The 27,946-nt window shown below is 36.0% G+C and overlaps 1 protein-coding gene across 20 annotated transcripts in view; it reads right to left on the bottom strand.

Moving 5' to 3' along the window:
• The window catches only part of PLXNB2 (plexin B2), a 398,614-nt gene that overhangs the window by 111,037 nt on the left and 259,631 nt on the right, over nucleotides 1-27,946 (bottom strand). For 5 of the 20 annotated variants that reach the window (XM_087874217.1, XM_087874211.1, XM_087874214.1 and 2 more), the window contains 3 exons: nucleotides 27,660-27,710; nucleotides 1,657-2,764; nucleotides 775-957 (listed from right to left, as the gene is read on the bottom strand). In XM_087874217.1, coding sequence (XP_087730343.1) covers nucleotides 775-957; nucleotides 1,657-2,751 — 1,278 coding nt within the window. In that variant the 5' untranslated portion in view covers nucleotides 2,752-2,764; nucleotides 27,660-27,710. Of the gene's footprint in view, nucleotides 1-774; nucleotides 958-1,656; nucleotides 2,765-21,516; nucleotides 21,602-27,604; nucleotides 27,711-27,946 lie in introns of those variants that run through there. The other 15 variants (XM_087874218.1, XM_087874208.1, XM_034421271.3 and 12 more) reach the window with 4 other exon arrangements.

Raw genomic sequence — 27,946 nt, 5'->3', positions numbered from 1 at the left:
TTAATAGGCCAAACATAATGAACATAAATTAGTTTGCTCATATTGGCTATGCCAGTGAACAGATGTCAAGTATCTAAGGGAAGAAGATAAAATGAAAACCTATGATTTAGATCTCATTCACTATTGCATTAGGCCCTGATTTAACCAGTCTATTGAATTAAGCCATGACTAGTTTGGTATATGCACTTCATTAATCCATAAATGAAATGACAACATTGAATTCTTTATCCAACATTGAACATTGACCACGATGAAGCCCAAAATTTTTGTTGCTAAGCAAGACTGTTACTAAGTGAGCTTCACTCCATTTTACAACCTTTCTTGCCACCATTAAGTGAATCACCATTAAGTTGTTAAGTTAGTAACATGGTTGTAAAGTAAATCTGACTTCCCCATTGATTTTGCTCATCAGAGGGTCGCAAAAGGTGATCACATGATTCCTGGACACAGCAACCGTCATAAATATGAACCAGTTGCCAAGCCCATGTGTTTTGATCATGTGATCATGGGAATGGTTGTAAGTGTGAAAAATGGACATGAATCTTATTTTCAGTGTTATTGTAACTTCAGTCATTAAGTGAATGGTTTTAAGTCAAGAACTATCTGTATTGTCTTATCAGAATTTATCCTTCAAATGCTTTTGGCTTCATTTATTTTATTTAAAAGTCAAACAATCACTTGGAATAACTTTATGTCTATAGCCAATTTATGATGGTCGTAATTTTAGTATTCTATCTCACCTAATTTTTAGCATTAAGTTACATAAGAAATTACCTTCAGAATTCTGCCATCTGATGTTCCAACAAATAATACAGTCTTCCCATTCTCCACAGCAAAGGTCACTGCTGTTAAATTTATCCCTTCCTTTTTGAACACAGGTTCTGCAGAAATCCCTTCTTTGCTTCCCAAAGGATATGGTAAATGTTCAGAGCCACATGGAAATGTTACACTTGAATTCTAAGAAAGGAAGCATGAATTAGGAATCATAAATTCAAACAAATATTTACCTCTAAACCCTGAAACTAGGATTGATCTGAAAATTCAAGTGTTTCAGAAAAACAGAAAAGTTGCACATTATGACATCTCTTTAAGTTGTGAATGGATCAATAGATTAGAAAACTGTGTGTGTTCAACAATGTTAACATGTCATCTAGAAAAATTGTTCCCCATATGCAGGACCTGTAATGCTTCCTCAGGTGCTCTAATGCTGCTGATACACTGCCATTAATATAATCAATATTTTTTCTCCTATAAAAATATATATTTGCAGAAGCAACTACTGTCCCTTGATATAGAAACCATGAAGCCAATAGGAAGCACTTTTAAATTGGAATTATTTTATTGAAAGGTATTTATGGACACACTTAGATTTGACTGAATTATGCCTGTTTTAAACCCTTGAATGGACAGCATAAAAACCTACATGAAATGCAGTTTGAAATAGTTGTCTTTCATATGAAATAGTGATCCAATATTGCTTAAGAGAAAAGAAGATTTTATAAATATTATGCAGGATTATTTCTGGATGGTTAAAAACTGCCCAAAAAGATACATTTGGGCTTACTAATGATGTTTGAGTCTTGTGGTTTCATCCTATGGATAGGAAACATTAGATGAATGATCATCTTCCACAGCAATTTAATTATTTCAACTCACCTGGTGCGACATAGTTTTGCACGGAGCATTTTCTGTTCTGAATGGTTTGTAAAATACATTACGTGAATCCTTTGTATAACATTTCTCCCTGTTTTCTTCCATTTTTTTGTTGATATCGCTCAAATTATAAACACACATGGCAGACACCAAGGAGTCTTTTTCCATCCTCCTGAAAAGGCCAATGAGCAGCTTGTCCTGTGGTGGGACCTCGAAATCTTGCTCTGACGATGCTAGATGATGTTCCCCATGGACAGAAGCATAGATTGCATTGCTTTGATTGAAAGGGCCGGTGTCATCTTTACACTCCAAGTCCATTTCAAAATAGGAATGATAATGTTCATCTTCTTTGCAGAGTCGCCCAATAAGTGTCCTATTTATAGTGGCCTGCCTCTCATTCTGATTGAAAATAAAATAAACAAATTCATTGTCCTCAAAGATGTAGAGGAACTGCTGTGAGCTTGAGTAAGGGTATGCCGATTTAATAGCAGCAGGATCCGCATACAATTCAAAAATCTCTCTCCCATCGCCATTAAAAAGCTGTCGAGTGCTGATTATGACCCCGTTGTCATTTCCCCCATTGCCCTTCCCCACAAACATCATTCGGCCTTTTTTCAAGGAGGTGATCAGCCCCACAGTGGCTACATTCTCATCATTACTTGCAACAAAAGATTTCTCTCCACTGCCAGTCTCGTAGTAAGTCCTGTTGGAAATATTTTCAAGTTCTCTTATGGAGCATATGCCCCTAAATAGACTCCCACAAACGACTATTCTTTTCTCTTGCGTGTCCACCAACAGTAATTTGTTGTAATTGTCTGTCATTTGTTTGTCAGAGCATTGGCTTTCTTCAATGGGAGGTGTGCATTTTTTGTTATCCAAATGTGGCCCAGTGATTACTTCATCTATTGACTGTTTCAAGTCTTTTGTGAGTTGATGCAGGGCATTTACGGCTCCTAAATAGACTGTCCCCGTATCGTGGTTCACTGCTAGGTGACTAAGTTCTGTCCTACTCTGGTACATATCCCATTTCTTCGACCTTAATGCACAAGAAATGCAGGAGTAGCTCAGGATGCTCAATATCCAAATCCATAAAGCCATTTCTCTGTGGTACCTGATGAGTAAAAATTGAAAAAAAGTTTACATTAGAATTCCTAAAATAAAACAAAACACACCTTGGTAAATGAACAAATTGTAAATATGAAAAATCTAAAAATAAAGCAGAGGCCCCCAACCTTTCTGGCTGAGAGGGCATGGTTTTGCACCAGCTGTGGACTGGGGGTTGGGAATCCCCACTGTAAGGCATATCAACTTACTCATCAAAACCTTAATTCAGTCTATGAGTGGCTATTTCATGACATGGTCACAAGATTTGCCACATCAGTACCTACATTACAATAGCACATTACAAATTGTTATTGAGCTAATGTTACTGCAATGTAGGTACTGATGAGACAATACGAAATGCTTGCATCTATCTCCTTCGTCTTTTGGCTGTATTGCTTAAATTATTAAAAGGGACTAATAGTTTTAAATTACTTAGTCTTACTTTTAGATTATTTTACCCAGTTGGGCAAAGACCAAATCACTGTTTATTGTGTGAAAGCAGTACAAATCAAATAAATCTGAGGCAGGAGCAAGATATTGTCTTCTCACCCCAGAGATTTTTAAAATTACTTTCTAGTAACAGGTAGCCCATTTTGATTAATTGATAACTTTATAATATCCTTGTCTAATATAAACCTTGTAGAGATTTACAGCTTTAAAACAATGAAAACATACCCAAGTTTTGAAAACTGTATACAATGAAATAAAAAAAAGGCTGGGAGATGGAAAATGATAGTCTATTTACACAGTTATAGTTCATAATGTCAAAATCATAGCCTAAAATGCATACTCATACAGAACAGAATATGCTTTCGTTAATGGGGGAGGGGGGAAACAATCTCTGAGGAAATCTCCACAAGGTTACTTTTAAGTGAAATCTGAAATGTGTAAACAAAAATAATTCCTTGTTTTATATAATACATACTTTTTATAATACATACTTTGAAAACAAAATCAAACCTTAGATCTATTTAAGGTGAAAGACTCTGAATATTAAAAAGGTAGGGTTGTCACAGAAAATGCCTCCCAGGTTCCCCGTCTTTTCTAATATGTAGCGAAGTTAAGTCTATGACATAATGCCATTCCTGTTGGTATTTTCCCATTACTGACAAAAAGAAAAAAACACTGAAGAGAAACTTAGCAGAATGTTACAGTGAGGAAAACGTGGACACAGAACTTCCATCAATGGCAATCATTCTTTGTTTGTAGCAAGTGAAATTCTGCCATTTGCATTCTGCATTTCATCGTTGCTAATTTGCTTCCTGATTCCATAAAGGAAAAACAAGCAACTCCTTGCATCTCTCATAGGAGGCCCAACTGATTATCTGCAAAACCACTGAAAGAGAAGGAAGTGGGAAACACTGCCCATTAAGAGAAAATAAAACGATGAATTCTGGAATAATTGGCATTCAGTTAATCTGGTGACTAATCATGGAGGCCACGAGAGAAAACCATATCTTCTCACTCTTTAATTAAAACAGAACTTAGTTTTTTTTTTCTTGGACTATTAAAGTGCATCCATTAACACTATTCCTTTTTAAAGGTGGTTTGAGAAATTCTGTCATGAAAGGTTAATGCTTTCATAGCTATTTAATTAATTCCTAAAAGAAATAAAACGAAGGTGGCATGCAATTCCTCATTTTTTCAGCTCTTTCTTCTGTGCTGAGTTAGGGCAGAACTAGATAGAAGCTACATATTTAAGCATGAATCTTCCCTAATCATACAAGTCAATTAAAGAAAGGCACCACTCAGTGAGAAGAACTGGGATTTTTTTGCCTGTTCTGTACTACATATTCCCATATTTTCTGTTCCCAGCTGCTTTTTGGTCATGCTTTACCAACATGGGTGTCCCATGTGAAAAAAGTAATGCAGAGAAAATGACCATAGGATAAAGACACATGCAAATATGCACTGTACAACCTTGAATTTCTTTTGCTTCAATTTCTGAGATTTACAGGTCCATAGTTTGGCATTTAAATTGTAGACACAGAAAACACTAATATATATTATTGAAACCAAATGACCTCTTTAACTAGAAAATGAGTTCATGCGATCTAATATTTGCCTTCTCTGTAGCCTAGTTTATTTTGATTTCTATCATTTCTGCTCAGCCCATCATCTTCTGAGTTATTTAAATGTACACGGTACATATAAGTTTTGCATATTCTAATAATGAATCATGAATGTAAAACAAACATTGAAAGCAGTATACCTGGAAGTCGTGTATATATCTTAAAAGACAATATCTGTGTTTTTGCATTGATGTTTGAGTTTCCAAGAACATCCAGAAAATTTATTGAGCGAGCTCCTGGTTATCTATGATACTTGAAAAAATAACTGGTTTGGGGCTTTAGAGTTATACTCTTTGTTTATACTGACATTAATTTTCAATTCATAATGAGTTTAATTAAACGAAACATCTTAAAGCCACATTTTTGATTTGGGAAGGTAGTAGTGAAACGTTGCACATTAAAGTCCTGTGATAAGCTTTGGTTAAAATGAATTTAATTAAAATTTTCATATTATCAACCCTGGTCTTCTTGGAGATCTCTTCACCTTTCACTGGTTCTATGTTTTGGAAGCCTGCTTATATTGTTCCAATGCTCAGTAATTACTTGAAGCCCAGCTATTTTTAACTGAGCTCTAATTAACAATCAATAAACTTGATTAGTGTACTCACTAGCAACAGCCTACAGTAAAGAACATGCAGAAGCAACCAAAACTCCATCTGCTATTAGAGAACACTAATTTAATAGACATGCAAGACTGGCACATGGCACATAGCCAGCTGTGCCATAATAAAAACAGAAGAAAGGAAATGTTGAGGATTGGTTATAGGAGGAAGAGGAAAAGTCATAGACTCAGTGAGAAGCCATAGAAAATGGAAAGTTGTTTAGGTTTGTTTATTAAATGAGTATAGTTACTAACTATTATATCTATTAAGATTACAAAAAGTAACAGCTTAAAAAAATACACCTTAATTCAATACTGGCTGCACATGATTTAGTAAATTTTAGTTGACTCTTTTCTGCAAACAGAGTTATACTCTCTGATACGGCTTTATTAAAATCAGATTTAAAAAAGCAGCTTTTTTTCTGCATCTGAATTTAGCTGAGAATTGTCTACCTTTTTCAATTTATTTCTCTGAGACTTGATAAGTATTATGGGTAATATAAAATATAATATGGTAACAAGGGCAGACCCTTTGTTTAGCAGAGATTTGCTGATATTTACCCTCAATTACAACCTTGGTCATACCCTGTAATCTTAAAAGTTGTAAATGTTTGGTGAGCTTTACAACTGGTTGTACTGACTTGTCTCTTTTCAAGCTGCACATGAAACAATGTGCAGAGTTCTGGAAAACTTAGGGAAAGCTCTCTAGAGTGATATTACTAAGTTCAGAGATTTATTGGATCCTACACTGAATCAAGAATTTAAATTTTGATGATAATAAATATTCCTTGGAATGCACAAATATGTTTTTCATTACATGAGTATGCAGCAAGGTTTATTTTTTAATTTATTTAATTTACTAGATTCTCTAACAAGAGGGTCAGTTTGGTGTTGTGTTAAGGAATCAGGGTAAAATCTGAGAGACCATGAATTCTAGTCCTGCCTTAGGCACAAAGTCAACTGAGTGACCTTGGTTCAGTCAGTCTCTCTCACCTAGGAAGGAGGCAAATACAAACTACAATTGATAATTGGCCAAGAAAACTGAGGAGATGTTTCCAGACAGTTTCCAAGAGTAATCATTGAGTTGAAGGTGGGTGCATGCATACACACATACACACTTTAACATCTTCATAAACAATCTAGACGAGGGAATAGAAGGGGAACTCATCAAATTTGTAGGAAACAGTAAGCTGACAGGAATAATCAACACTCCAGAAGACAAGTTCAAAATCCAAAAAGATCTGGACAGACCTGAGCACTGGGCCCTATCTAATAAAATGAAATTATATGAGATAAAAGTAAAGTTTTACACTTAGGCAAGAAAAACTGTATAGGTACACATTAGGTGGGACTTGGCTTAATGTCAATAACTGTGAGAAGGATCTTGGAGTCTTAGTGGACAATCATTTAAATGTGAGTCAACAGTGTTCAGCGGCAGCCAAAAAAGTCAATGCAAGTCTAGGCTGCATTAATAGAGGGATCAAATCAAGATCTTATGAAATTCTAGTATTGCTTTATAAAGCCTTAGTAAGATCACACTTGGAATAATTCATCCAGTTCTGGTCACAACAATATGGAAAAAAATGTTGAGACTCTGGAAAGAGTGCAGAAAAGAACAGCAAGAATGATTAGGAGTCTGGAAGTTAAAACATATAAAGAATGATTACAGGAATTGGAGACATGATACCAGTGTTTCAATATTTGAGGGAGTCCTACAAAGACAAGGGTGTCATACTCTTTTCCAAAGCACCAAAAGGCAAGACAATAAACAATGGATGAAAACTAACCAAAGAGAAAAGCAACCTAGAACTAAGAAGAAATTTCCTAAAGATGAGAGCAGTCAACCCATGGAATAGCTTGCTTTCAGAAGTTGTGGGTACTGCATCACTGGAGACTTTCAAAAAGAGACTAGATAACCATTTGTCTGAAATGGTATAGGGCAAGGCTGTAAAACTCCCGACCTGTGGGCCAGATGCGTCATGCACTGGTCACACCCATGACAGGTTTAGCGAAGGGGAAAAAAGTCCCGATACGCCACGTGATACTTCTGTGACAACGTGAGTTTGACACCCCTGGTATAGTGTCTCCTGATTAAGCAGGGTTTGGATTAGAAAACCTCCAAGGTCCCAAAAAACAAGCTCATCTTTCTGAAGAAAATCAAAATATTCCAGTTCCCTCTCTCCAAAAACACAAATCAAGAAACAGGCTGAATAAAAATTCCAATAATCATAAATAAGATGTACCATGTCAAGATGGAACCATCTCTGGCTCTCAAGAGACAGTTGCTCCAGAGGGCAGATACCATGAAAGAGATTCAGTTTTAGTAAGGGTACCTGGACCATGCCATACAGTGAGATCAGTGGGAAGGGAAATGAGATCAGAAAGACTCAACAGTGCCCCACACCAGAGGTCAGTACTTATTAAAATTGCCTTACAGTGTCCTCTGAGGTGATGCAAAATGTTTACTTTATTATTCCTGTTGAATGTGATTTAGTAAGCATTAAATCAATGATGGTGAACCTGCATGGCCTCCACTGCCTCAGAAAATCGTGCAAGAACAGGGCATGCTTTCTCAGAGTTTTTGGAGGCTACAGAGGCTGCACCTGTTAAAAGAAAGCAAACACTGCCTGAAAGTAATCACCTCTACCTCAGGATCACTCTTGGCGCTGCTACCAAGCGGCTTAGATGGGGACAGATAGAAAATTGTTTCTATTTTGTTCGGGGTGTGTGTGACATGCCAGCAGAGTCATAGTAGACATTTTCCAAATTTTTGACTTGCCAAGCCTAAAAGGTTTGCCATCACTGCATTAAATAGTAGTTCACTTGTATTTTATAATCCTTGCTTACATTTTACTTTGTTGCTAATATCCAAATTGTGTTACTTTCAAGATTTGTTCATGAAAAACATTATTTCAGTTTTTCCAATCTCTGGTAGACATTTACATACACTGTTGTGGCCCGTCAGCGGCCTGTGCAGTTAGTAGCTGATTCTGACAGCGAGGAGGCTGGTGTAGTGCTGCGCCAGCAGCCTGTGCAGCTGGCGCTCGAGTCAGACAATGAGGAGGCTGAAGAAGATGTGCCAGAGGCGGGGATTCAGCCAGGGCCTTCAGAACCTCCAGAAGCTCTCATAAGAGGAAGAAGAGGAGGAGCCTCTTTTCGATGCACGAGTGCGCAGAGCTGTTAAAAGGCAGGAGTGGCTCCTCAGGAGGAGGTCTCCTCGAGGGTAAGGCTTCGGGCTAATTGGCTGGGGTTAATTGGCCACTACCCTAGCCTATTTAAGGAAGGACGATGACTGATGCAATTTGCAGGAAACAACTTCATTCATATTCCTTCGTGTTTTGATTCCAGAAATGTTTGATTCGACTCTTGTTTCTCTCTTGTCAGTTTTCCTGCAAATTGCTTCTGGGCATTCTGCCAACCACAGTAAGATTACGGTTATCTGAAATACTGTGCCTCAGAATTGAGTTATTATTCTTTGGATTCTTGTCAGCTGTTAATGAAGTTAAGTTAACAGCCCTTGTTCAGAAAAGACTGATTTAAACTGTACCTGTGTTCAAACAACTACTAAGAAAGCTCATTAGTAGTCCTTAATTAGTAAACTAAGGTTTGTACAGATTTTGTGTGTGCTGCATTCTTTGGGATCCGTAGCTGGGGCAGAACATAAACACACTCTACACTTAGCTGTATTTCTTGCCTATCTGCTGCAAATTTTAAATATATTTTTATGATTTATTTCATATATAAGCGATCTGTGACTTTTCTGGTTCAATTATTTTTCTCACTGGAGTGATCTTTCCATTGAGATGCAAAAAATCTGAATTTTTTTCATGCACCTCAAGAGGAAGATAATTCCTCAGCCCTGAAACAATTCACAAAGTCCTTCTTTTGGCCCCAGCAATTCTCATTTCGGGTGAAAGAAGTTTATTATACCTGCTGCCTTTACTGCAGCAGGTAATTCAGGAAGCTTTTCAGTTTTCTGCTTCATGGATTCATTTAAATATTGCCCAGATGAAGCACTGCCCCCTCTTCTATATGGAAGAACAATTCATTTGCTTAGATGAGTTTTGAACTCTCAAACATGACAACACAGTTGCTATTTGCAAATTAATCATGCCTATTCAATAAATTCTAATAAATAAAATGATTTCAAAATTTTGGACAAAGAAACATTGCAGTAATATGAACACACCCTGCTTACTCCAATTATGATTAATATGCAAATTGCAACATGTACAGATATATCCTTGATTTTCTATTTTTTTGTCATTTTAAAATGGATTGTGTGAATAAAGACTGCACGTTTGCCAAAACCACCTTATGAGCTTCACGTTAAAATTAAGATCTGAACCTGGTTTCTCATTTCCAAGCTCAGCTAGGTATGGCATTGTTCCGATTATTTAATTACTCCTGCATCTGAGCCCCTGTGAAGAAGGACACCGCAGAGTATAACAAAGCATGCTCCCTGTTCAAGAGATGAAAGTCTCAAGATGGCAACTTATATTGCTTAAGATGAAATACTAGAAATGGATCCATGAGATTTGTCAAAACACATATATGAAGTTACTCTGAAAGTCAGATGGGTGGTACCTAAATCTGACGTATAAATAAATAAATAAATAAATAAAGACTGGTGAAATTAAAATTTCTTTATTCTCTGCCTGATACCCAATCTTTCTTTTCTAGACATATTTAAATTTCCATCCCACAGGAGTGCCAGTTCAGGACGGTTCTCAGAAATCTCACAGAACTGTGAGGTATAAAGGGTCTTTGACACAGAACCTTATTAGTTATGCAGTTCTTTTCAGTTTCAATCTCAAGCTGTGTGCATTCTTTTTTCATCCTCTGAAAACCGTCAAGGCCCCTCATTTGCCCTGTACATCTGTTGGGATTAATTGAATTGCAAAGCATTCTGTTCTGAAAAACCTGTTCTCTTACTCTACCCATTCACTCTCTCCAGGAGCTGGGGTTACTTATTTACAATTCCGTTTAAGTCAAATCCTTCTCATGGAAAGCAAATTTGTCAAATTATTACCAATAAATATGCACTATAAAGAGCAATATTCAGTTACAGAGTAAAATATTTTCAAGAAGCAGAAAATACTTCGGGGAAAAAATGTCAAGGAAGGATACAAAGGGATAGCACACCGCAGGTGTCTCTTCTTACAACAGGAGAAGAAAATGGTTGTTATTAAGAAAGGTAAAATACAATTTGCATGCAAACTGTTTTAGATGGCTCCATCACATTGCAGGAACTTTATAAGAAGGTTCATTTTCAACTTTAGGAATAAAAGCCTGAATATTAAGTGTAACAGTTTCATTGACAATAAATTGTAACTTTTAGAATGTCTTCCAAGATGAAACATTTTTTTCCCAAAGACAAAATAGCAGCCATTTTTCTTTTTATGACTGAACCAATGTTAAGATACAAGAACATGATTAGATGTTTTCATTAACAAGCTCAATAGCCAGACAGTGTTTTATAGAATATTGTCCTCCTATGAGCTCAAACAATAGAAAGGAAAAAAACCCAATTATTTCAGACTATTAGGAGGGTCCAGATATTTGGAAAGTGAAGTTAACTACTATTTTAAAGATACCAGAGACAAAAAATATGATTTTGGTATCTGGATTATTATTTTTGGTCAGTGGAATAGAAATGAATTCCTGTCCATGCTTAACTACTATGTTACATGAATTAAACGGTATGTGGCATTATGCTTATGAAAAGCTACTCTTCCAAATGCTTTAAACTTTTCAAGTGTACTCAATAATAGATATTCCTTCATTGTTTTCTTGTCTTTAAAAACCTGCCAAACAATAAAGCAGCTCATCTTGTGCTTCAACCTTTCCTGACATTCCTGTTGAGAGAAATAATGTAATACATATATAAACAGCCATATTTGATTTGTTTACTGGTTTTTGTTTTTTTTAAACTGCTTGATGCATTTCTATTATCTATTTTAGGAAACCACTTTGTGCAAAAGAAACACCAAATTAGTTTTTATGATTTCTCTTTTAAATCTTACGAGAGTAACTTGGAACTCAACCAGTGGGTTTCAAAACCTACCGCTACTGGTTCACTCATGGGCCTTCTGTGCATGCACAGAAGTGTCTGGGCGGGTGGGCGGAGCCTCTTGCTGCTACTGGTTCGTCCAATCTGGGGTGAACCGGTAGCAACCCACCACTGAACTCAAGCATCTAGTAGGAAATTAGCACAGGGGTGAAATGTAAAATTTGTTACTACTGGTTCTGTGGACATGGCTTGGTGGTGGGGGTAATGTGACTGGGTGGGCGTGGCCAACTTTTGTTTTTTTTTAACTTTTCAAAGCATTTTTTCTAATGCTTGAAAAGCCTCTGCCGATCAGGCAACTCAGCTGGGATCGTCAGAGAGGCTTTTAAAGAAATACCTCTCTGACGATCCCAGCTGAGTTGCCTGATCGGCAGAGAGGTATTTTTTAAAAAGCCTCTCTGACGATCCCAGCTGAGTTGCCTGATCGGCAGAGAAGTATTTTTTAAAAAATACCTCTCTGCTGATCAGGCAACTCAGCTGGGATCGTCAGAGACTTTTCAAAGCATTTTTTTTACCACCTCTTCGGCCAAGAGGTTGCAGAAAAAAATGCTTTCAAAAGCTTCTGATGATCCCAGCTGAGCCGCACAATCATCAGAGGCTTTTTTTTCTTACTTTTAAAAGCATTTTTTCGTCGGAAGAGGTTGTAGAAAAAATGCTTTTAAAAGTAAAAAAAAAAAGCCTCTGATGATCGTGCGGCTCAGCTGGGCATGGGGGGGGGGCAGGGATTTTTGCTACCCTGAACCACCCATCGCTACCGGATCAGGTGATCCGGTCCGAACCGGGAGCATTTCACCCCTGAATTAGCAGCAAGTCGTATAGAATGGTAAATCATCTCAATGACAAATCAGAGAACTTCTCTTTGAACCTTTTGGAAGCAACAAAAAAAATCTTTGCTAAAATAATTTGTAGTGCTCCTATAGGTCAAATGTGAGCAAAAACAATTTTAAGCCAAAACTGTAGCTTAGTTAAATGTGAACATTATCCTATTCTGTTTCATTATCTTCGGTCTTCAAACACTAATGCAAACACTTGCCAGAAATCAAAGCTGATTTTTTTTTGTCTAAAATATTTTGTACAGTAAATGGGATAAATGTATTCCATGGCTTAGATCTAAAAGCATATCTTAAAGATCAAATATGTAACAGGAAGAGTCTGACTTAGAATGGCTCAACCAATGTTATTTTATCGTTGGCCCATAACTTTATTTGTTCAGAGAAGAATCAGAGATGAGTGGGTTTTGTGCACATCTAGTCACATTACTGTGGACATTCAACAAACTATTAGTCTGAAGAAAGGGAAATGAGCACTTCAAAGACTGAGGACTCTTGTTTGTGGTTTAGTTTACTACCCATCTCTTGTTCCTCGCAAAAACTCTAGATTGTGGGAGTCCTTCTGGACTCTAAAATAACCAGGAAATCTCAGGTAGTCATAGTAACCAGGACTTTTATTTCTTATTCATTTCTTTATACCAATTGGTATGTAATCTGGAGCCTTCTGTGGAAAAAAACATACCTTGCTTTAATATCCATTTGGGCTACTGTAATACAATTGTAAGCCCCCCAGAGTCACCTTTGGTGAGATGGGCAGAATATAAGTTTAACACATAAATAAGCAAGTAAATAAATAAATCTCTTATGAACCAGCTTCTGAAGATGCCCAGGAAGATGGTCTTCCAGGCCTATGCCAACATTTAGGAAACTTCTGAAAATTTAATTAATTAATCTTCATTTATTCTTGTACAGGGTTTTCAAGGAGAAATGTTCCGTCATTCTTTTTATGTCTGCTCTGATTTTTCTTTTGCATAAGTAAGAGGTTTTAACTGTTAGGGTCTCTAGATATTAGCAGTCTTGGCATTTTATTGTTATATGATTCTTATAGTCACTTTCTATAGTCACCTTCTATTGTTTGAAGAAGCAGAATAGAAAGAACTTTTGAACTCTGATGCTGGAGAAGATTCTTGAGAGTACTATGGATAACTAAGAAGGCAAACAACTCGATCATTTAACAAATCAATCAGAGTTCTCACTTGAACCAAGAATGATTGGATTAAAATTATCCTACTTTGGATACATTTTGCAAAGATTTAGATCTCAGGAAAAAATCTTTACTTCTGGGGAAAAGTGAAAGAAAAGAGAAGTGAATGATTCTTCTGGGGAAACTCTACCAACCAAAATGTCTATGGAGATTCTCAGTCATCCGGGTCATGGTTGTCCCAAAGGTGCTTTTTCAAGAAGCAACTAAACTTTCTTGTTTTCTTTGAAGAAGTTTCACTTCTTATCCAAGAAGCTTCTTCAGCTCTGACTGGATGGTGGGGAATGGAAGGATTTATATTCCTTGCAGAGAGCTGGTTATTTGCATTCTTTTAGGGAGTCATTGAGGCCACTTGGAGGTTTGTCTGTGTCCTCATGGTCACCTGAGTAGTGTAAATAGGTGTGGAGCCTTCTTGGAACTGCTGAAAGGACTGTGAGGTAGAGCTGTGCTTTCTGCAGGATGCTTTCTGCCCTGTATCCTTTTACTGTTGAACACAGGCGCAGGCTGCTGGAGATGAGTCTGTATTGTCTGCATCTTAAACTGAAGAGGAAATGGTTCCTGTAAACTTCAAAGAAAAACCAGAAAGACCAGTTGCCTCTTGAAAAAGCAACTTTGGGACAATCATGATCTGGATGACTGAGAATCTCCATAGACATTTAGTTACGCACTTTAGGATGAACCTTTCAAATGGTGCAGGAGTATGGAATGAATTTCTAATGGCAGATAACAATACTTTTGTAAGTCAATATTGTTGTAAGGCATTTTAAGAGGGCTTATATTTTAATTATCTTATGACCCAGGTTGCCTAGGCAGAAGCAGGCATCGATAGAGTCCTTTATTGTCCTGTTAGCTGCCACAACAAACGACCCTACAATGGCTGGTAAGGTTCCCCCCCACACTTCCTTCAAGGCAGCCACCCTCAGTCCTACAAACAAAAGCTAGTCAACAGACAAAACCAATTTGTAAAGGCAGGCAGAAATTCCAAAGAGAAGGGGAAAGCTTATGGGGTAAGGTCCAGAATCAAGGTCCAAAGGGCAAGGCAATTCCAAAGGTCAGAGGGGTCCATGAGGCCAGAGACGACCCACCTTGAAAAGAAGCCCTATTAAGTTTTTGATGTATAGGATCAAATTAAGCCCCACCCACAAAATTAGCCCTAAGACCTCACCCACCCCAGGGTGCAGGGAGTGGCGCGGGCACACAGGTAAAAAATAAGCTAGGGTGGGGATAGGGGTTGGAGCTGCCCTACTTACCAGGCCTCGCCCACCCCGACACCTGCCTTGCCTTCTTCTGCGGCCACTTGCCACTACTCGCACATATTGCCCCATGCCTCCGTTTCGCCTTCAGATGCTGGAGCCAGAGCTCTGTTATCGACTGCAGATACCTTCCAGCAGGCATCTGAATGCAAAACGGAGGCCGGGGCAATGCATGCGACGGTCGGCAAACGGTCACAGAAGTGGACCAGCAGTGGGCTCCTGCTGGGCAGGGCCGTCGGTGCCACTGCCGCAAGGTGAGTCAATAATTAGAACCCTCCAAAAAGAAGGCCTAGTCATTTTTTCGGGGGTCAAAAGAAAACAAGACCCAGCCTTCTTTTTGAAGAAACATGATAGTAAGTCAAATCTATAAATATTTTCTTCTTATTAATCATATGAGAGGTTTAACATTATCTCCTTAGGAACAGAATTCTGCATTTTCACTTGTTAGCAAAAAAGACCTATGAACTGAGGAGAACTTTTGATCATTGCATAAACCTATCCATGTAGTATTCTTGATAGTAATAAGCATATAGTTTGTCACTGTCATCTTCCAGGATGTTTTCCGACTTGCCAGTCTAGCCAATAACTCTAACATTTCCTGCTGCTCACCCAGGGGTGAGTATGGAAATCAACCAAGGGCAACTAATTTCTATCCTTATGTTCAATGGGATACCTAAATTTACTGATATATAAGAGAGGGGAAAATATTAGAATATAATTAGAAGTATGGTTTCTTAAGGACAGAGAGATCATTCCACAACTGTATAAATTGAATCATCAGTAACTGATTGAAAATTATAAGTGCTTTGCCAACAGTCCTGAACTGTGATTAAATATCTAAATGTGATTCATTCTGTGGAGAAATGGAAAATCAGTGTCCAACTGCAAAGACATAATCTAATAATTTTGTTGGAGTGCAGAACAAAGTTGTTTCATATTTTTCAATCCAAGCAGAATATTCTTGTTTTTATGAGTCTTTGCAATATTCAGGATTCACTGTCTACCGAAATGAATATCATATAATCCTATACTCTAATGTAAGAAGCTCGTCATCATGTCAGAGCAAACACAAGAACCTGGCAATTATATTATACTTAAAAAGTTCTAACTCATTAACACCAGCAAGTTGCATTGGGCAAAATGTTATGCTCCAATACAAAGGTCAATTATTATTCTCTTTGCTTTAGCGGATAGTAATTATTATCATGGGGGGGGGATCATCATTGAACATAGCTGGGAGACAACTGATTTTAAATAATCCAAGATCAGAAATTTTCTGGTTTGAAGCTGGGTATCCTTGATAGTTCAAAAGCATTTAACTATCAATCGTTCCTGTGGCTTTCCTGCATCTTTGAATGCACCTTTTGATGTTTTCCCAAGAGTCCTGGGAAGGGAGAAGTGTTATATCAACCTACTTCTCTTGCATATAAAGATTTATTAGGTGTGAAGTGATGAATTACCATATGTTGGAACATGACAGTATCTCCGTATAACACATTTTAAGGGAAAAGTAATTTCTTTTATTGCATATTTTTGAGATGAGCTCAGGTCAGCTAGGTGCTGCCATTTAGCTATTTGGAGATGTAAAAAAGAAGATTTAGTAAGAAAAAACAGATGTGGAAAAAATACAGATTTCCGCAGCTGTTGAAAAATACTTTCTTTTTTCTTTTCTTTTTTTTATATAATTTTTATTAATATATTCTATACACCAATACACAAATAAAATATACAATCCTGCCACCATGGTATAATATGATTACATTGTCCGTAAGTATAAAGTCATTCCTTTATACATACATATTTGCCATCATATATATACATCATCATATATCTATTCTATCCCACCTTTTCTGGACCCAATCGTACCATACTTTCCAACTGTTATAAAATTCTGAATCTTTTTTACCATTGATCAATCTAGTTAATCTATCTGATTCCGCACACTCATTAATTTTATATATTATTTTCAAATCTATCGGTAAGTATTGATTTTTCCACTCCTGCGCATACGCTAATCTTGCTGCAGTGATAATGTGAATCAACAAGAACCATATATCTGATTTAACATTCAAAGGTTTTGCCCCCAATAGGAAAATCTCAGGTCTTAATTCCAAATTAATCTGTGTAATTTCCAAAATCCATTGCCATATTTTTTTCCAATATTTAACCGCCTGCGGGCAGGTCCACCATTGGTGAAAATAGGTTCCATTACTGTAACCGCACTTCCAACAGCAGGCAGATGTCCCGGGAAACATTTTAGCTAATCTCGCGGGGGGAGATGCCACCGGTATACCATTTTATATATGCTTTCTTTATATGAGGAGGCCATGGTTAATTTCATATTTTTCAACCAAATCTGTTCCCATTGCTGGAAATCAAGGGGATATCCAAATTTTTGCCCCCATGCTATCATACAATCCTTCACTACATCCTGTCCTATCTGCAGAGACAATAAATATGCATAACATTTAGATAATATCCCTTTCCCTCCTTCTAATAAGATCTTATCCAATTCTTGTCTTTTACAGTAGATTCCTTCACTATATAAATCTTTTTTATACCTGGAGTGCACTTGAGAATAAGACCACCAGTCTATCTTATATACTTTCCATTTATAAATTTTGCTATAATTTTATCTGACAAGTATTTGATAAAGTCAACCTTAATTATAAATTACAGTCTGGGTCCTACATAAAAGAAATCCATTTTTCCATTTAAAACCACCATTCACCCATCTTATGAAAGGGGGAATTCAGAACCTTTTTTTTTTTTTACAAGAATACAATATGAATAGTCTTTAAAGTCCCCATAAATCAAACTTAACTTGAAAGAAATTCTACCTTTACTTTATATGTCAAATATTAGATTAATATAGCCTAAATAGTCTTTCAGATTTTTCTAAAAATAATATTTTTTGCTACTAATGTTTTTGACCAACTAATTATTACAAAATAAATAAAACAATCCAAACTCTCTGAATTACAGAACACAAAACAATGAATCACAGGACAAATATCAAACTAAAATTTAAATTTAAACTTTGACCACGATATACTAATTATTTATTAATAGCCCAGTATAGTACTGACAAATAGTAATGAGAAACAATTAGAAATACAAATTTGAAGTATACTATATATGTTATATGAATTTTTCAAAAAATGAATTATGTACAGTAACTAATATACAATTCATACTATGATAATATTATTTCAACTTTTCCAAAAGCTATATATTATAATAATAACTTTATTGTCATTGTACATGTATACACAGTACACCCATACAATGAAATTCACTTAACACCCAAAGACCAGGTCCAACACACATAACAATCCCCAAACACACTCCCACCCACCACAAATTCCCCACCCCTAAACCACCCAAACACCCACACAACAGACCAAGTAATACTGTCCAACAGCTCACTGATGGTTACAAGTCACCCTTACCAGAGTGCTTATGAAAGAATGAAAGGGCAGCAACTAAAAGGGACAAAGACTAAGTTTTGGACATCTCCACTCCACATATAGATTTCTTACAAAATCTACAGAAAGAAAATGGAATAATGTGTTATATCTCTGAAGGTGTTTTTTCCACAGTAAAGAAAAAATTTGGTTTAAAATCCTTTCAAAAACATAATCTTCCATATCTCTTGGGGAGGATATAAACTGGAGAAAAAAAGACATTCTGTGCAATTTGTATCTGTGTACAAATTGTTCAGAAGACCTGCTTTGTAATGCACAAATATGCATATCAAGCACTCTTTCTGAATTAATAACAAAGAACTACCCTTCATCCTCATATGGAAGCTGTTTCCTGGTTGTCTCCACCTAGAAGGTGGATGTGCCCAATCAAATAAATCAATATTTCAAATGACTTTCATATCTCCAGAGCACATCTAGCAAATTGCAGTTATTCATGCTTCTGACTTGAATGTGGATCCCGCTAAAAGAAGGTAATTTACACACATCATCCGTTCCAAACAGTGGCTTTGACCAATTATCATCATAATTTTCTCAATAACTGGCATTTTGCCACGTGAGATTTTGGAAAAAGCAGGGTCACTGACTTTAAGAACTCGATAACCCAATTTCTTCAACGTGGCATTTCTTGTTTCAGTTCACGAATTGTATTTAATTTCCTGGCAAATCATATATACGGAACTACCTTGGGGCAAACCAATAATACAGTAATGTAGTATGCATTTTGGAAGACCTCCTCCCCCCTACATACACATATACCCCAAAAGGCATATACCTGAACAAGTATTTATCTATTATATTTTTCATAAAAGGAGATATCAGATAGTTGAGATTTGCTCTTATATGCTTTGGGCATTCAAAGAAGCACTGCTATATAGGCTAAATATTGTTGTATAAACTACTTCATAACCAATGCTTCCAATTACAAGAAAAAGAGACACAGCTTTCCTGATCACCTCTAATGGCCACTCATCGTAAATCAATCAGAGAAGAAAGCTAAATAATATTTTGTAGGAGAAGCAGCCTCTGCTTACTGTTGGTATTATTCCAACTAGTTTGGATTTCTTCCAATCTATTCATACTCAACAACTTGAATCCTGCATCATAACTGAAGCTTTAGTGCTTTGAAACTGCCTCTGAATGCTTAGTTCATGAAATATAAAGGTGACTATAATCCACATACATACAAAGCCCATCTCCAAAGCTCTGAATAATGTCTGCAAACAGTTCATGCTGATGTTAAGTTGAATTTATGGTAAAAGTGAGGTTCATATAAAATGTTTTCAGTCCCCAGTTGGCTAACTTAAAAATCCCCAATAATGAGCTGCAGAGAAAAACTGCATGAACAATTCAGTCGTACACATATCTGGTCTTCTAAAGCGTTATTCGAAGTTACTGAGGATTTGAAAAGCATTGAAAATTAATAGTTTCCTTTTCAACTTGTATATAATGCCACTGTAACTGAGAAGGGCCTTGGTCAAGCTCAAAATATATTTTAAGATTACCTGAAGAAGAAAGTGTCAATTAGATGTGGTTTCTTTTCTACATTGTTAATTAGACTTGCTAAGAAATGCAATTTTGAGACAGGTCCAGCACTGCTAAATAATCCATTTTTTAAAGAATGGGTAGATGACTGCATTTAAGCAAAGTATGCTCTACTTTCTTGGATTTAATGAATTCCCTCAATCTCTCTAGAAAGATAACCCTAGTCACAATTCTTGAATCTGACAAAATGGACTTTGAGCAAAAAAAAACCTTGCTTTGTGAGCTTTTTCCTTATTTCAAATTCATGCATTCTGACATTAGACAACATTAGAAATTTAGAACTTTTTTAAAAAGGCTGAAATAGAAGAAAGAAAATATTATTATTTAAATTATCTGCTACACAACAAAAATGAAACAGTTTAGTTTAAACCAGGAATATTTTTACAAGGAACAATATTATTCAGGGAGTTAATAATACCTTCTGAATGCTATTATGATACCATTCATAGCAGCATAACGCTGGAACAAAACTCTAAGCTCTAATGAGTTGTTTATAGTTGCAATAGTGAATATTAGACATCTTTTCTGATCTTTTGAAGTCTTAATTAGAACGGAAATGAACAATTCTTTATTCAGAATCAATCAGTCAAATGAGAAAGAAGATAATTTCTTGTTTGCACCAAGTATTTCTAAGTTGAATTAAAGTGCAGTGAGAGGCCAACTCCTCACTCTACTCTTCTACTCCTAATATTAATTACCACACTTTTGAGACATACATACACAAATAATATCTTAAGCAATAATTAACAAGCAGTTTTAGTGGCTTTCAGGAGACTGATGTCCTGACTAGTACTCCCAGAACAACTAAGTACCTTTTCCCCCCTCAAATCATAGGGTCATATTTTTAGTAAAGAAGTTTAATTTCCAGAGGGCATCTAAAGCAATAAAGAATCTTGTGCACTTTAAAGCCTATTATTATCTTATAAGGTTTCATGAAAAACTATATACCACAATATGGAACATAAAATGTATTATGGTTATACTGGCTAGGAGCTATACTCCCCCAATGTTGTGACCATTTTCTGGTTTTGCTCTTTATTTCATATTTGATGTTTGAATTAGAGACTCTGAAATTCTAATGTCTCTAGTCCTAGTGTATAATGGCAAGTAAGCAAAACTGTCCTGTTTTTATAGTGGAAAACTATTTTTCATAAATTCCTCTGCTTTCTTGCCTTTCTTTAATATACCCTTAAAATCTTCATGGGAATAAGAACAAGAGCTAATTGATGTTAATGGGCCACACTCATAAAAACAGTTCATCTCCTCCGTTACATATTTTTTGGGGGGGAGGGGAGGGGGGGCTTCTGTACAGAAAAACTAATACATTTGTAGATAACATGGCCAGGCCAGCGGAGGGTGGGGGGCGGGGAAATGTTCTCCCACATTGTTAGAACTCAAGATTTTCTCTGAGACCAAGTTCTGAAAGATTCAGAAGTGACAGATTAAAGTCCCCTTCCTCCCAGTGCATAATAAAGTTGGGAAATTTGTTTTAGAAATAAAAGTCTAATCAGACTATATACCGTATTTTTTGGAGTATAAGACATTCCGGACTATAAGACACACCTACCTTTTTTGGGAAGGAAAACAAGTAAAAAACATCTGCCTCTGCCTCCCAGCACTTTACCTCGTTGCAGCAAACAGCAAGCTTTAGTTTCAATTTCGTTTTCAGCACAGCCTGATTAGCACAAGAAAATTTTTTTACCTCTTTGCAGCAAACAGTGAAGGCCCGCGTGGCAATAGGCAATGGCAATCCCTGCAGCCTGAAACAGCTGAGGGTCGGGAGGCCGATCCAATTGACAATCAACAGCCAATCAGGCTGTGCTGAAGCTGAAATGGGCTGTTTGCAAATTGCTGCTTGCTGCAAGAAGGTAAATTGCTGGGAGGCAGAGGCCAAAGGGTGGGGGCCAGTGGGTGGACGGGACTACATTCTGTGTATAAGACGCGCCCAAATTTTCACCCTCTTTTTTTGGGGGGGGGAAGTGCGTCTTATATGGTATCTTGAGGAAAAAATGTAAGCATAAAGATCAATATAATCAAGAAATAGGGCCCTTAATATATTTGGACATGTATAGTTTCCTTTATTGTTCTTTCTTGTAGACAGAATCTTGCCAACTACTTGCATAACTACATATATACTCTGGGAAAAACTAGGGAAAAGCTCTTTCTGCCAGTCAGGCTTTCTAAACTACACTGCCTCTTTGCTTTCTGGAAAGCAGCCCCCCATCCCCTTCTGGAAAACCAGACTACATTTCAACACCTCTCTTCAGGTCTCACTTGTCCCTCCCCCAGCAACTTCTCCTGGGATTTCTGTACCTTGCTAATGTGTGTAACTCATGAGCAAGACATTGAACATATCATATTGTGCATGCTCAGTAGACAGAGTATTTAAGTTTTCATAGCAACAATGCTCTCTTGATAGAAACAACTACAGCATCTGGCTTGCATATCATGACATTTAGAATCTAGGTATTTATAATTCCAGCTTGTTTTCTTAACCATGATCTCATCCTTCCTTTGATTTGGCATCAAAAATTTTCAGCTTGACTTTGAACTGCTTGACTTGGAAATTCATACTTCGTTCAGCTAGGTCTCAGCTATGATTTGAAAAAAAAAACCTTCCCTTTAACAGTCTTTGCTTGTGGGGGAGAGAAAGGAGTAGGAGATATGAAAAGACCAGCAAAGCTGGGGCCATCCTAATCTCTGGAGGGAGAATTTTCCAGATGACAGGGACTATGGTAAAAAAGGCATGTGTCCTAGTACCTGCATGGGATACGTCAGAATGAATTGGACAGATAGAAATAGCAGGTAAGCTCAGGTAAACCCTTCCCAAGTGATGAAGGGCTTTAAAGATGATAACTAGCACCCTGAGTTGCACCTGGAAGTGAACCGGCAATAGTTGATGCAATAGGGATATTACAGGTGTCAAATATCAACCTCATTTGCTATCATGCATCTGTATTCTATAGCAGCTGAAGCTTCTGAATGCTCTTCAAGGAAAACCCCATGTAGAATGCATTGCAGTAACCCAGAGGAGAGGTCCTGAAGGCATGACTGATCTTCCTGTGAACTTCCTAGCTGCAATCAATTGACCATTGTGGGACACAAAATGTTGGACTTACTGTATTTGTATTTTGATCAGATAGAGCTTTTCTTAAGTTCTTATATAACATCCATTGAGATTGTTAATCCCAATAAACTTCAGCAGTGCCTTCAACATGAACTTTCCCATGGATTCTTTATTTAACGTGCAAAATTAATCTTTTAAGGCAATATATCAAGGCAATTTTAACTCATGCAAATTCACTTTCTACCCCCAGTTACTAACCCAATTTACATTCTTCCATTAGTTTTTAATGTTCTTCTTCTTCCATTAGTTTTTAATGCTATAAAGTAAACCAAATCAAAAATAAATTCCGCTTTCAAAAGAGTTCTTCATCAAATCAAGAAAGCAAGCAAGCAACCAGACAGGCTATGGGAAGGGAAAAAAAATGAGGCCGATGTCATGCTTGCATCTTGTCACTAGTTTATGAAATAAGTTTGCTCTAAAGGCATAGGCAAAGAAATTCTCATTCCATAAGAGTAGGGATGGGTAAACTCACTTCCCTCTTGCATTTGATAAACCAATTTTCATTTTTTTCTTATTTTTTAATGAAATAAAACTAGGTGAAGGGTGTAAAAGAATGCAAACCAGTTCATTGTACCCTGTTTGTTTATATCAGCATTCTTCGAATGGGATTAATTTCATGGCCTAATTAGATTGAACAGCTATAATCATAATTACTGGATGCGTGTAACAGAAATGTAAGAAGCTAAATGAAAAAATAAATAAATGTACTTTTCTTTCACCAACTTATTAACCTGCCTATAATTTCCATCATTTAAGCAGGAACAACTGCATAGTGGATTTTTGAATTTAGAATTTGGGTTATATGTCTACTATCAAGTTCAAATGATAATGCATCTAATCATAGAGAATTGTTAAAAATTACAAGTAAATGCCCTTTATGTATATTTCTGTCCAGATTTGTGCTCTGGGGCAATGACCCTTTTATTAAAAAATAGCCCGAAATTTATTTTTTTCCCTCTCTTTATCTCAGCCTCTATAAAAGTAGATAAAAAGGACTAGATGCTATTAGTCCAATGTTTCTTTGAAGTCTCATTTGTTTATAACTCAAAGGTTATTTTCAAGGACTACATCTGCAATGTCTCTGGACTAAACAAATAAGGAAGAACTTTACAAAACACAAAAAAAAATCATCAAGAAATTTATCGAACAAAGGACTATTTTTAGTCTATCAATAATTGATTTAAGTAACAATACTACTAAACAAGTATATTTCTCAGGATTTTCATCTATCACATTAATAAATAGCAGTTCAAAGATATATTGATTGCAGTGTATCTTTAAAAAGGAACACATATTTTGAAACTAGAACCAATTATTAAAACAAGTAATGCACTGGAAAGTCACAAAATCAGAAAATGGTATTTGCCTTTGTGGTAATTTTTTTTTCATTGCACTCTTATTTCAAATGAAAAAATGTATTTTTTAAAACATGGGAGTCTTTTCATTCATTATTATTATTCTACATTCTACATTAAGTGTAATTTAGTTTCAAAGAAATCTATCATTTTGTCCTATTAATCTTCCAATAGAAAGGAAGGGATGAATGTGTATTAACTCAAAAGTTAACATAAATGTAACATACATTTTGCTGTGACTTTATGCATACAAAACTTGCTTCAGAATTGTTGTATATGCTTTCGCTGTTCACATTTTACAGACTTTCATTGTCTTGTCTTCATATATAGCATATATGAGCAAATTTAAATATATATACATATTTAATATTTACAGTATATATAAATATATAGTATTTATAATATATTTAATATATATAGTAAATATATAAGTTGTCTTAATATCAGATGGATGTTTGATCCTATACTCTTATCTTTTTAACATTTTTTAAAAAAATTGGAACTATTAAACATGTCAACTTTGATTTTCACTTTCTGTATGTGAAGAATTGTTATGGACAGGACTAAAATCAGCTACGTGGGTTGGGATTTGAGAACCTCAGCAGTGTTCACAAACAGACTTTGTACTATAACCTCAGCTATGGCTGGTAGCTATAATGGGGACACATATGTTATACTTTATCAGACTAGTGAAAGGATTACTGAGCCAAATATGGACTGTGTCATAAAAAAGACTTCAGTTTTGTTGTATTTCATAAATACAAGTAATCTATTTGCTTCTTTCTTCCCAACCAATATTGTAGATGCTTAATGTAAATTCAAATCACCTGTGAATTTGACAATATTCAGATTATGTGTCTGCAGATGAATATCACATTTCATTAAATCTCTAACTGGGAGCAGGCATCTCTTGAACTCCATTCATATTCTCAAAACTTTTAACTTCTTTTTTTCCTGGATGTTTTACATAACCAAATGGTCATGGAATTTGGAAAATTTATAAACCAACCAGCAAAACCTAATAAAAGTGTTTTCTTTATTTGGAATCTACATAGAGCCTAGCACATATGTAAATCCATACAAGGAAAGAATATATTTTCAGGTTTACAAGTATGAAATGATTGTAGCTTAAATACATAATACTGGAACACGTTTGTTTGTTTTTCTTCTCTATTCTATACATATCTCCCATTTTTGTCTGGCTTGTTGTTCATTAGGATTTTTATTTTTTGTTTTGTCTGCCTGTATTTTTCCCTTGTTTTATTTACTGGCCTTCTTATGCACAGCTTTCCACTGCGAAGCTCCCATTGTTTCCTTAAAGGGTTTTCCCTTCTAAGCTTTAGCAGACTAAGGAGAAAACCACCACTCCTCCCGTAGGTATATTATCTCAGTTTGGCAGAGGAGAACTGAAAGAAGAAAATCTGCCCATCATGCCATCCCCACCAAAACAGGATAGGCAAAATACAATCTGATCAGTGACCAAAGTCACCAGATTCTACTACAGACTATTTGTATATTTTCCAGGCAATTGCGTATATAAAAATAGAATAGAATAGAATAGAATAGAATAGAATAGAATAGAATAGAATAGAATAGAATAGAATAGAATAGAATTCTTTATTGATCAAGTGTGATTGGACACACAAGGAATTTGTCTTCGGTCCATATGCTCTCAGTGTACATAAAAAGATCAGATACATTAGTCAAAAAACATAAGGTACAACACTTAATGATAGTCATAGGGTACAAATAAGCAATCAAATCATACTAGGAAACAATCGATATCAACATAAATCATAATGATACAAGCAACAAAGTTACAGTCATTCAAGTCATAAGTGGGAGGAGATAGGTGATAGGAATGATGAGAAGACTAATAGCAATAGTAATGCAGACTTAGTGAATAGTTTGGCAGTGTTGAGGGAATTATTTGTTTAGCAGAGTGATGGTGGAAAAAAATATTCTTGTGTCTAGTTGTTCTGGTGTGGAGTGCTCTATAGCTTCGTTTTGAGGGTAGGAGTTGAAACAATTTATGTGCAGGATGCAAGGCATCTGTAAATATTTTCACAGCCCTCTTTTTGACTCATGCAGTATACAGGTCCTCAATGGAAGGCAGGTTGGTAGTAATTGTTGTTTCTGCAGTTCTAATTATCCTCTGAAGTATGTGTCTGTTTTGTTGGGTTGCAGAACCAAACCAGACAGTTATAGAGGTGTGTGTGTGTGTGTGTGTGTGTGTGTGTTCATATTCAGTATCATCAAGAATGAAAGTCTTATTGTGGGCATCAAAGACATGCAGTATTATCAGGGCGTATCTGTCTATGAAATGATATACAAAAACATAAAAGGAAAAGATTCACATATATGACCAAAAGGCCTTTGAAGTAATTTTTTAGATGGTGTAATAGATATGAGCTGCGTTATAAATTTAATAAATAAAATAAAATAAATACATTCATTAAAATGCAAAAAATAGTATCTTTTGCTTTTCTTAGCAAAGATTCCCAAAATAAAATATCTGCTCAAGAGAAATATAACTCTGAAAAATCCAAATAAGTGCATCAAATTTAATAAGGTTGGTGTTCTGAGTTGAAAATCACATTTGTATTTCTAACAAAGATCAAGAGAAAGTTGTTAAAAATAAAAAAAATTAGCATAACTAGCAAACATCAGGTAGTAATACCAAGTCTGCCCATTGATTTAATAGCATCTCAGTGCAGCCATTATATAATATATTTTTTTATGGATATATACTATGGCCATTAAATTATTCTTGATTTTTTGAGAGATGTCAAACAAGATTCTGTCATAAGGACATTTTTATTTTTATCTTTTTCTGGGGGAGTGGCGTGTAAATATGTTTATATCTGAATATGCATTCTTGCTGATTAGGAATATTTTCCTGGAGGGTCTCTTAAGAGAGAGAATTCTAAACATGATCTTTTGATCATTTTGCTTGGAGGCATCAAATATGTCCAGCAGCATGTCTTTTTTAGTCCTTTTGCCTAAGGGATCTTAATATAAACAAAGAAGCTGCAAGTATCAAATTTATATTTATTTGCATTGCAAAATTGTGCTTGTTACTGAAGCTTACTAATGATTAAGGGATATACTGCCTACATTCATAGCAGAAATGTGATCTCTCTTATAGAAAGCGTAAGTAGAAACAATCACGCAAGAATGAGAAAACGTTAACATTTTCTCAAGAATTGCAGGCAGGAGGTAATAGAGAGGTTTGAAAAATTCTAGACGCTCCCAAAACATTTTAACTTTTAACTGTTAGATATGAAAACATAGAAAAATTTTCATACTTGCTTTATAAATTAATTCTCATGAGTTCAGTTGTTTCTGTTCCGAGGCTCTCACCTTGCCTAATGATGTCCTGATCTTTGTCGTTTTCATTAAATACAGCGTATTCTGAATTGAAACAGAATTTTGCTAGTTAATACATTATTATTTAGAAAAGTAAGATCCTAATTCAGCTAAAGTAAGATCCTAAATTCAGCCAGACCATCCCTCAGGAGACTTCCTAGCAATAACTTTGCAAAGCTCCCTTCTATCTTTAAATGAAAATTCAACCCCTCAAGGCAGCCATTATGTCCATACCAAGAGAAGCAGTTCACATTAAGAAGCATTTTGGGCTAACTCCGAGC

The sequence above is a fragment of the Pantherophis guttatus genome, chromosome 7 (genome assembly GCF_059756535.1).
Source record: "Pantherophis guttatus breed Tessera chromosome 7, ASM5975653v1, whole genome shotgun sequence".
Lineage (NCBI taxonomy): Eukaryota > Metazoa > Chordata > Lepidosauria > Squamata > Colubridae > Pantherophis > Pantherophis guttatus.
This window is presented reverse-complemented; position numbering and strand designations above follow the sequence as displayed.